At 40.9% G+C, this 12,127-nt stretch overlaps 1 protein-coding gene across 8 annotated transcripts in view; it reads right to left on the minus strand.

Moving 5' to 3' along the window:
• LOC124554711 (regulator of G-protein signaling 7) overlaps positions 1 to 12,127 on the minus strand; it is a 268,534-nt gene that overhangs the window by 216,387 nt on the left and 40,020 nt on the right. For 3 of the 8 annotated variants that reach the window (XR_006968415.1, XR_006968417.1, XR_006968416.1), the window contains exons 1-2: positions 9,255 to 9,393; positions 1,089 to 1,179 (exon numbers count right to left, since the gene is read on the minus strand). Coding sequence is in view for 2 of the 8 variants with exons in the window: in XM_047128349.1 (XP_046984305.1) it covers positions 9,255 to 9,380 (126 nt within the window). In the remaining 6 variants the exon portion in view is untranslated. Of the gene's footprint in view, positions 1 to 1,088; positions 1,180 to 1,261; positions 5,247 to 9,250; positions 9,412 to 12,127 lie in introns of those variants that run through there. The other 5 variants (XR_006968418.1, XR_006968420.1, XM_047128349.1 and 2 more) reach the window with 3 other exon arrangements.

Here is a 12,127-nt window from a genome sequence, read left to right on the forward strand (position 1 = left end):
ACGAGCGAGCGGGGGATGGGGACGAGCGAGCGGGGATGGGGACGAGCGAGCGGGGATGGGGACGAGCGAGCGGGGGGATGGGGACGAGCGAGCGGGGGATGGGGACGAGCGAGCGGGGGATGGGGACGAGCGAGCGGGGATGGGGACGAGCGAGCGGGGGATGGGGACGAGCGAGCGGGGGATGGGGACGAGCGAGCGGGGGATGGGGACGAGCGAGCGGGGGATGGGGACGAGCGAGCGGGGGATGGGGACGAGCGAGCGGGGGATGGGGACGAGCGAGCGGGGGATGGGGACGAGCGAGCGGGGGATGGGGACGAGCGAGCGGGGGATGGGGACGAGCGAGCGGGGGATGGGGACGAGCGAGCGGGGGATGGGGACGAGCGAGCGGGGGATGGGGACGAGCGAGCGGGGGATGGGGACGAGCGAGCGGGGGATGGGGACGAGCGAGCGGGGGATGGGGACGAGCGAGCGGGGGATGGGGACGAGCGAGCGGGGGATGGGGACGAGCGAGCGGGGGATGGGGACGAGCGAGCGGGGGATGGGGACGAGCGAGCGGGGGATGGGGACGAGCGAGCGGGGGATGGGGACGAGCGAGCGGGGGATGGGGACGAGTGAGCGGGGGATGGGGACGAGTGAGCGGGGGATGGGGACGAGTGAGCGGGGGATGGGGACGAGTGAGCGGGGGATGGGGACGAGTGAGCGGGGGATGGGGACGAGTGAGCGGGGGATGGGGACGAGTGAGCGGGGGATGGGGACGAGTGAGCGGGGGATGGGGACGAGTGAGCGGGGGATGGGGACGAGTGAGCGGGGGATGGGGACGAGTGAGCGGGGGATGGGGGACGAGTGAGCGGGGGATGGGGACGAGTGAGCGGGGATGGGGACGAGTGAGCGGGGATGGGGACGAGTGAGCGGGGATGGGGACGAGTGAGCGGGGATGGGGACGAGTGAGGGGGGATGGGGACGAGTAAGGGGGGATGGGGCGGGACGAGTGAGGGGGAGAGGGGGAGGGGTGAGGGGGGATGGGGGAGAGGGAGGGAGGGAGGTAGGGAGAGCTGTTATTTGGCCAAGCTACTGTGGTTCCAACATACCTTAAACCTGAGGTACTCTCATCAGGAGGCATAAGCATGGCAATAACAATACAAAACTCTCACATTCTTGCTTTTTATTTCATTGGTCCATCTGCAACATCAATACAACAATTAAATCATGAAAGATAATGAGTAAAATCAAAAGAATACTGCAATAATTAATCTGTACTTACACTGAACTTTACTCTTGCTTATGGTTTGTTACGGTCTCCTCAAGGACATCTTTCCTTTAAAGCTGGGATCACTCTTGTAATGACAACTTTTAAAATAAGTACAGGAAATAACACCTTAAGGGCATTGCACTTCATAGAATTGGTTAAGTATTTTGTAATTATAAAATTACACCTAACATACACCAGCTGTTCACCAAGATAACTGAAGGAGTTAACTTCACAAGACATAATTAGTTACAACTCCATAGTAACTTAACAGCAGCAAAACACGGAGGTCTTAAATATCCTGAATTACTTTCATAAAAATTCAGTGGCTCTTTCAAATTGTTTATTTATGAGACTAGTTTTAGCTTATTATTTCATAAATAAACTGCTTCTGCTATCAATGTCAAATTTAGAGAGATGCTCATCAAAAATTCAAATTGTGTACCTAAATCTACAAAGGCTATATATACAAAACTGCAGATTAAATTTCATACCCTTATTAAAGAGGTTTATCATGTTTCTATTGAAGTACGGCCAAAGACACAAACCAACTGCATGAATCCCTACAAACCATAAGCTACTGTCTGCCACAAATGCAGCTCACAGAATTATTTACAGAATTTTCATATTTAGTTTTTCTAAATTTATTAAACAGTCTCTGATGAAAAATACACTTCCTTCCCATGAAACACATGCAAGTTACAAGAGCTGCTTCATATCTGTGTGTTCTGTCTACAAGTCCACCACGATTTTGAATACTTCCAGAAGCCAGAAAATTCTATTCGCAATCCGTAAAACCAATTTCATTTGTATATTATATTTTTTCATCTATAAGAATGGCATGGCTTTAAAGATGTACCAACAGTATTTATAATTCGATGTTATCCTATGTTTCCTTATACTGTATTGCATATATGCATATTTAATAATATGTTGTTGTCATTAGCGTAAATACTGGTTTGATGCAATGCCCTATGCTAGTCTATCCCATGCACATATATTCGCCTCTGCATAACTACTGCAAGCTACATCCCATTTGAACCTGATTCCTGTATTGAAGCCTTGGTCTCCTTGCACAATTTAACAACCCTCCCTCCTGCCCAGTTTTGCAAATTAGCTATTCCTTGATGCCTCAGGGTGTGTCCTATAAACATGTCACTTCTTTTATTCACATTGTGCCATAAATATCTTTTCTCCTCTATTCAATGCAGTACCTTGTCTTCCACATCCTTCTGTAGCACCACATTTAAAAGCTTCTATACGCTTCTTATCTGTAGTGCTAACTGTCCACAATTCACAACAGTCAAGGCTTACTCCAAATAGGTACTTTCAGAAAGACTTAACTCGTTTACTACTTTCAGTATTTCATTACCTAGTAAAAGGCTCTCACCATCATCTGATTTAATTCGATTACATTCCATTACCCACATTTTCTTTTGTCTTTCGAATACACTATTCATTATGTGTAACTGACCTTCACCTACATTTACATATAATCTTCGCAAAGCCACCAACAGTGTGCAGTGGAGGGTACCCTGTACCACAACTAGTCATTTCCCCTTGTGTTCCACCCACAAATAGAGTGAGGGAGAAACGGCTGTCTATATGCCTCTGTATGAGCTTGAATTTCTAGTATCTTATCTATGTGGCCCTTATGCGTTAAGTATTTTGGTGGCAACTGAATCGTTCTGTAGTCAGCTTCATCTGAATTTTCACAATAGTGTTACTTGAAAAGAATGTCACCTTCCCACAAGGGATTCCCATTTAAGTTCCTGAAGCACCTCCATATTACTCACAATCTGGCTTCTGCACAAGTTGTAGATAGTCTTTTACTCCCTGTATTTCATCCCTGCAACCTTCAGAATTGCAGAGATTGTATTCCAGTCAGCAATATTAAAAGCTTTCTCTTAAGTTTCAAATGCTATGATTGTAGGTTCATCTTTTGCAATATATCTTCTTTGAAACTGATTTTCCCCTAGGTGGCTTCTACTAGCTCTTCCATTTACAGGAGATAATTAGAGTTTCTACTTTGCAAACATTACTTTTTAAACTGTTGGTTTGGTAATATCCACTACTGTCAGCATCTGCTTTCTTTGAAATTGAAAATTTCACATGCCTCTTGAAGTCTGAGAGTATTAAACGTCTCACATCTTCCGTACCCTATGGAATAATTTTGTCATGGCTGGCTCCCCCCAAGTATCTCAATTGTGAGGGATCATCATCTACTCAACCTGTCTTGTGTACAAGTTAGGTCTTTCAGTATTCTGTCAAATTATTCTTATAGTATCATGTTTCCTATCTCATTCCCACCTACTTCCATTCTGGTGTAAAGTTTCTTTCTTTTGTGTAGCCCTTCTACATACTAACTTCACCTTTCAGCCTTTCCTACTTTTCTGAGCTCTTTAAATTCTCACATCTGCTTCTCATTTCTCCAAAGCTTTCTTTAATTTTTTCTAAATGCGCAGGATCTCTTTTTCTCATGGTCATTCTTGTTTCTACAGTTTTGCACTTTTCTTCTAGTCATCCCTGCTTTGACATTTTGCACTTTTTGTCAATCATATTCCCTTTTGTAAGCTCCATTTTCGGCACATTTATATCTTCTCCTTCACGGACTGAATTCTGTATCTTGTATTAGAAATGGATTTCCATGGGCCTTATCGATTGCCTATTTGCTGCTGCCTTTAATATTTCAGCTCTCAAAGCTGCACATTTGGCTTCTACTGCATTCCTGCCCCCTGTAACGCTAAAAAAATTTGACACTTAGGTGGTTTTTGTTTTTCCCTATATTTAAACCAAAAATGCTTTTAAGAACAAATTAAAATAACACGCTGTCTCAATGATGTAAAAAAATCTTTATGCCACAAATTATATCAGTAACATTTTCTTTACGGCAATGCAACGGAAGACAATATATCTGCTACCATGAACACTTAACCATAAGCCACGACATCACTCACTAAAAGTGGATATTTTGCATAACTGATTCTCTAAGTCCTTGCAGTTATTCAAAAAAAGCCCCCTTTTTTTGTAAATAGCTTCCAGACCAAAGCAAAGTTAAAGAGACGCTCACCTTGATAGATTGTGAATAAATTGGCTTTCATAAGAAACAATAAATCCCAATTAGTTTTCTGTGGTACCCCACAGCTCAAATATTTATGAAATGTTATATTTATATATCAAGAGGTGCTGACAAGACAAACCTTTACTGTATTGCATACAATTGTCTAGTAGACATTTTATTGGCGGCAGTGGTGCAGGTTAACTTTTTATAACTTTATTTATATTAGGGATGTCACAGTAGGTGTGATGCCATGCACGCTGCTATAACTATGTTACATTGCATGGTGGTGGTGGTGGTGGTGGTGGTGGTGGCGGCTTTGATCGAACCAGTTGCTAATACAGGTTTGTTTTATCAGTAGCCCCTTGTGTTGCATAAAAATAACTAACACTCTTTAAAAAATCTTAAGTGAAGTCAGTTTCAAGTAAATACTTGTCCAACTCTGAACTGGCACGTTTCACACAATAATTAAAATACTGCATATCACTTACTGTGCATTTACTAAATTAAAAACACTTCACTTTTTACCAAAAGATTAATTTCCATTTTCAGAAGTCCGACAAGTAACTTCCAACATTTTTAACACTTCTACAATACTAAACTTAACTATTACAATCATCTTTGTGTTATTCTACACTGAAGTGACAAAAGTCATGGGGTACCTCCTAATATTGCATTGGACATCCTACCGCCTGGCATAGTGCACCCATTTGATATGGCATGGACTCAACAAATTACTGGAATTCCCCTGCAAAAATATTGAGCCATATTGCCTCTATAGCTATCCATAACTGTGAAACCATTCCTGGTGCAGAAGTTTGTGTACGAACTGGCCTCTCGATTATGTCCCATAAATGTTCGATGGGATTCATGTCGGGTGATCTGGGTGGTCAAATCATTTGTTTGAACTGTCCAGAACGTCCTTCAAACCAACTGTGAACAACTGTGGCCTAGTGACATGGCGAATTGTCATCCATAAAAATTCCATCGTTGTTTGGGAACATGAAGTCCATGAATGGCTGCAAATGGTCTTCAGGCAGGCCAACATAACCTCTTCCAGTCAATGATCAGTTCACTTGGACCACACGATCCCGTCAGTTCCATGTAAACACAACTCACACCATTATGGAGCCACCATGAGATTGCTTCTTGTCAAAATTCTTGTTGTCAAAGTGGACCACGGCTTCGTGGGGTCTGTGCCACACTCTAACCCAACCATCAACTCTTACCAACTGAAATCTGGACTCATCTGACCAGGCCATGGTTTTCCAGTCCTCTAGGCTCCAACCAATACAGTCACCAGCCCACGAGAGGCACTACAGGCAATGTTGTGCTGTTAGCAAAGGTACTCTCCTCTGTTGTCTGTTGCCATAGTCCAGCAACGTCAAATTTTGCTGCACTGTACTAATGGATATGTTCACTGTACATCTCACATTGATTTCTGCAGCTATCATGCAGTGTTGATTGTCTGCTAGCACCGACAACTCTACATAAATGCCGCTGCTCTCAGTTGTTAAGTGAAGGCTGTCGGTCACTACGTTGTCTTCAGTCAGAAGTAATGCATCAAATCTGGTATTTTCAGCACACTTGTGACACTGTGGATCTCTGAACACTGAATTCCCTAACGATTTCCGAAATGAAATGTCCCATTCATCTAGCTTCAATTACCATTGCGTCATTCAGTCTGGTAATTCCCACTGTGTAGCCACAATCATGTGTCATATCTTTTCATGTGAAACACCTGAGCACAGATGACAGTTCCGCCATCACACCACTTTTTATATCTTGTGTATGTGACGCTACCACCATCTGTAGAAGCACATGTCACTATCTCATGACTTTTGTCACCTCAGTGTATGTGTACAGCCAGCAATAAATTTGAGCCTTGTGTTTACTGTCTTCATTAAAGTTAACAGCATCTATTCCCACAAAGAAGTATAATAAAGGATAACTTATAGAAATACTGATAGTTAATGAACAGTCACTGCAACCAATTAATGCACTAATTTTAACTTCCACAGATCACAATCAGAATATCCAACTACATAGTGGATGATGTCACTTTATAAAAACAACATTTTCTCAGCAAATACAAGGTTACCAGCTCACCCGTTACTAGAGATGATGTGTACTTACATTAAACAGAAGCTCTTTTAAATTTATTATTACAAATCCTATGCCACAATGAGGTTAGGTTACAAACAGTGAAAGACAATTTTATTCCTGCCGCTAATATTGTCAAACAGACTGGACATCAGTGGAAAAAATACCCAGGCAAAGCATCTATTGTAAGGCTAGTGTTAGTAGATAAGTATATGGTCCAATTCATGGTGCCATAGTACTTAGTTTGTCAAACTGTACGTCAATGCTTAGAAGCATAAATGCTAATGAATACGAGACATCATATAAAAACTGTGGCTGATGAGCACTGTATGGAGACACTACTAAATACTTTTTAGGTTATTCTACGACTGAGGTTTCATTTGACAATACATGGAAGTACAGCAACTGGCTCTGACAATCACATTGTGTTCTTGCTCCTGTTCCAGTGAATGTGCTTGAAAATGGACATGATGCCTGAAACATGTCATACTTTATGAAATATTAAAGGTGCACTAAACAGCCATCCTGGAGTTATTTGTTTTACACAGTAACGTATCACTTTGGTTAAATATTTGTACAGAACGGAGAGTTTGTGCCACAATGTATCCTTATTACAGTTTTTTGCACTGAAATTTTTGTCTGACAAAATTGCCTTTTTCAATTTTTTTCCCCAAATTTCACATAAAATTAATCAATGTAACTGCTGCAAGTAGTCTATTTTGGTAACATTTTCATTTTCAAAATCAGTAGGGGAGATGAGATGGTAAAGCTCAGCCCTCTAGAAGAGCTTTAGTGTAGGTATCAACATGCACAACCAAACATTTTTTAGCTTTCTACATTATAATTCACCTCTTCCCATTTTCCCTATGGTCTACGGTCACACACAAAGCTAAATCTTGCTTTGTAAATAAACATATACACTATTTTCTTGTAAACCAATCAATAATTTTAGCAATATTATCAACTTAGTGGTATTATCAAATCTTCTAGTAATGCATCTACGGTAGATTTTATTATGATTCTTGCACCATAATTTTTGCTTTAACAATATGTAGGGCGGCCATTCCAATATATCAAGAGTACGAACAGACCCACCGTTAAAACACATTTAATATCAGTAACAGTTTGTTTCCACTATTCCAATAAGCAAACTCACGAAGGTGCTTAAAATGGCCCTTTGCATCCATTTACACTAAGGACAATTTCTAAAAAATAAGGTCCCCACATCTGTTACTGCTTTTCAGTGTTGTACCCACACGAAATTTCTGATAGGAGGGTGCTGACAAGTAGTCTGGTAGCATTCTTGTGTTTTCTGCAGGACAACACAAAGAGACTATCAAACAATTAATCAATGAGATTTGGTGCTGTCAACAGTGAATTATCACTGTAATATTGTAAACAATGAACATATTCTTTAGTGCATTTCTTTGTGATATATTGGTATATCACGACTTTAAAAAGCTCATGAATCACTCATTTGTTTATTTATGTACCCCACCACATTTCTAAATATTTCAGTTAGTTCTAAAATATCATTCATACAAACTCCTGTTGACACAGTCTGCTCATTCCAGTTTCAATGTAAAAAATGTGACTATGTCACTGCCTCATGACCCTTCAGGCTCAGTTTGCAGTTTTTCTTTTGTTAAAACACGCGTTCATCATAAGCAAACTGTACGCTCTGGTCACTCCAGCAATGGATGTAGGAGAGCTTTTGTGTACTTTTAAAAAAGCAGGAGAGAGGTACTGCAAGATTTAAGTTATGAGGGCACATTGCGAGTCATGGCCAGATAGCTCAGTAACAGTAGTGCTTGTGAAAGGCAATATTCAAGTTCTGGCCCAACATCCAGGAAATTTCTGAATCCAAATAGTTGAGTGCACTACAAGGAAAACACAAGTCCAGCACCACAAACCATCACAGCAGTTGGGGACAGTTTGTAACCCTAAACAAAGAGAGGACGAAGGCAATTTCATATATCAGAAAGGTTAAGAACAATGTCTCCTGGGATGCCAAATGGATTGTTTCTATTGTGTGTCTTGCAAATAATACAAAAATAACTTGGTGAAAACTATTGCAAAAGGGGAAAAATCATCATCAGGTTAATGCAATACACCAGTCAACAAAATGCTATGTTAACAAGACAACTCCAGTATCTTAAGTATGACTGCCTGTAACATTCAATCCATTTGTAGCCTCTGACTCCTAGTTGTGGTCACATCTGAAAAAATTGTGGCTAGAAAATGTTTTAGTTCAATGAAGAGGTTACAGCAGCTATACACGGGTAGGTATTTTGCAACCATTCAATAATCTCACTTCAGGAATGGAGTTTACTAACACGAAAAATGTGAGGCAAGGTGCATAACCCTGTAATTGTACTATGTGGAAAAGTAAGTATTGTATTTTTCATAGCACAATCAACAGAAACATCTAAACTATGTTATCCATACCACAAATTTCATTTTTCCATCATTCCCAACATATCATAGTCACAAACAGAAGACAATAAATAGTTCGTAAATTTCATTCAACAAGCATTTAATTCATCAGAGCATGTAATAACTGCCATATATATCAACTAAAAATTGCATCAGCAAAACAAAAAAGAAAACAAGCATTGATTAATAACTACCATGCAGATGTTGACGCACATTCAAGACTTTCTTTTTACCTTTTGTTTGTATAAAAATTGTGATCTTGAAATTAAAGCAAGATTCTCCATAGGCCTACAGTACGTCATGTCAGTTCAGTTGTTCTTACAACCAGTTCAACATATTTTAAAGTTTCTTACACAGCAAAGATATTTCAAATACTATTCAGAAAAATATGGATTTCAAACATTTACTTACTTTTTTGTAAACAAGATGATTTGGAGTATCTTCGGTACCACCAGGCACAGGTCCTGCTGCCTGAGCACCATTGTTTGAATCTGCTTTGCGTCGGACAACCGACTTATCGGAGCTCATAGTGACCATATCACAAAGCTAGAAAGAGCATCGTGCCCTTCTGTAAAAATACATAAATAAATAAATAAATTAATTAATTAATTAATTAATCAATTAAAATAATAAATTAACACACGAGACATTACATGTCAAGCAGGTGGAAAGAAAGTGTTTCTGTAAGTCATCAATATTTTCAATAGCAAAGATATTTTACCAAGGTTTTTTCCCAGAAACAACAATAGATATAATGTTACCTCCAATTTTGTCTATTCAGCAGTAATAATGTACACGAGTACAGGGTGAGGTGCCTAATTTTTTCAACTCACCTTGAGCTTAAAATATATTTACCATTACCGTCATGTAGTTATAACAGTGACTAGATCTCATGAAATGTAGGAAAATGTGTTTTTGTAACTGTATTTATCACTGGAATACAGGAATGAACTTTGTTTTTTCAACAGAAGTATGCTACTGGTTGGGCCCTGAACAGCAGACCTATGAGGGGAAGTATCAGTAATACAGCCCTTTTGTAGATCCAAGAAGGTACTTAAGTGTACAATTCACAGAAAAGAGGGATGTATGATTTCTTGTCACCTTTTGAATGACATGCCTCTCATAAGTTTGTCCCACTCTCCATAGAAACTTTCACACCACAGAAAGACACAAAAGAAGTTTCTGCTATTCTTGGCAGAAACTTTTGCCACTAGGATGTATTTTGTATATTGCCCTTCAAAGAATCTGACTGTAGAGAAATGGAACCACTGGCTATGATGCAGTTTATGAGGAACACTGTAACTCATTTATGTAAATATCACATGTAAATATCACATTATCCCACACTTCAGCAGCACAAGGTTACCGTGAAATAAGAAAATTTAGAGCAAGAATGCTTCTGCCAAGATTTCAGTCACAGAATCATGGCAGGAAGAGGTACACCACCAAGAACAAGATGGAGCAAGCACTATCGCAAATTTAAGGAGCAGTCACATGAAAATGAAACAAATGGAAAAAAGTAAGTACATTGTTCATTATTTCAAAAGTAATCACCATTACTGTTAATATGTTTACCCCACTGTGAGACAAGACTGTCAATTCATTCATGGAAAAATGCTTGCGGTTGCCTATGAAACCATGATTGTATCCAGGCAGGGCACCGCTTCATCCAAAGCACATCGACAGCCACAAATTGTCTTTCTTCAGAGCTCCAAAAATATGGAAATCACATGGGGAGGGATCGAGACTGTATGGAGGATGTGCGAAAGCTCCCCACCAAAAAACTTCCGCAACATGGTCAAAACAACGTTGGCAATATGTGGCAGTCAGGAGAAGTCTCATTTGCACCTAGATCATATAAAAGCGGATGTTGTGCTAGTAATCGCTTCTCTAACCAGATGGTCAGTCAGTTTATTCACTGAAATACCCACTTCACTTGGGACCCAGAAAAAGACAACTGAATAGGCAGTACGACTAAGGTCAGAGGGGTCGTGAATATCAGATAACACAGGGAGACAAGAGTAACATCGAGGAACACCCTAGAGACTGCTCACTGAATAAATACAAATTTAAGCACGGTCGAAGAAATACTGTTTAATAAAACAATGGGTCTGTTAGAGGCTATCAGCTCCACCATAAAAAGCACTACATGTTCCCAGCAACACTTGTGGTTCCTGACCCAGTACTCTTTCTTACTGTGTTTAATTAGATAAAGAGTCTCAGGAAGAATTCACTTAAAAGTTATAAAGCTGGTCAATGGAGGATGTCACTTGACTTGTCGCAGGGACCTTTAGCATTCCTGAACAACTACTGTAATGTCTTAGGTACACCATGGCCCTGGCCGGCAATGGAGGGGACCTGGAGTGTGGGTGATCATATCAGAGAAGTCTTGTGCAACCTTGTCAGTGTAATCTGATTGGGGGGGAGGGGAGGTAACAGCAGAGCATAAGGCTGCCAATTGACTCTTTGAGGCACCCAGCATGGTAATCCGGTAGTGGCAAGGAAGTGACAGGATCACCAGAAAGTGGTCACTGTCACAAAAATTGTCAAGTAGAGACAAATGTAGTGAAGACACAATACTGGGGGAGGAGATTGTTACATTAATAGCTGGAAAGGCATCATTGGCGGTACAGAAGAGAGAGAGAGATAGAGAGAGAGAGAGAGAGAGAGAGAGAGAGAGAGAGAGAGAGAGAGGAGAGAGAGAGGAGAGAGAGAGTGTGTGTGTGTGTGTGTGTGTGTGTGTGTGTGTGTGTGTGTGTGTGTGTGTGTGTGTGTGTGTGTGCATGCACGCACGCGCGCGCGCGTGCGCGTGTGGGGGTAATTGGTAAAGGTATGTTTAGATGTACCATAAAAATTTTACATTGCTTACAATATCTCCCGTCACAGTTGTCTGGTAACACTGTGGCCACATGAACTGCAGCCACATCTACTACATTACTCGCCATTATATCCTGGCAATATTTGTGGTGATACATTTCTGGGCCACAGCTGTTTACAGGGGAGGGGGGGGGGGAGTATTGCCAAAAAATGGATGAATGTGAGCTACTAGAAGTGAATGAGGCTCAAATGCATTTACATCACATAAGAAATCAAGTTAGACAGAACAAGAGAAATCGAGTTTTGTGGACGTGTTCTTTCGGAAGTACGCGGAATACTTCAGCAAATTTAACTAGTGAACTTACACTAGATACATACCCGTTACAGAATTTTACCAGAATATCAAAACACATTTTCGAATATCTCATACAAGCAATTGGTCCATGGATTGCTAAAACCAATACAAA

This window comes from Schistocerca americana, chromosome X (genome assembly GCF_021461395.2).
Source record: "Schistocerca americana isolate TAMUIC-IGC-003095 chromosome X, iqSchAmer2.1, whole genome shotgun sequence".
Classification (NCBI taxonomy): Eukaryota; Metazoa; Arthropoda; class Insecta; order Orthoptera; family Acrididae; genus Schistocerca; species Schistocerca americana.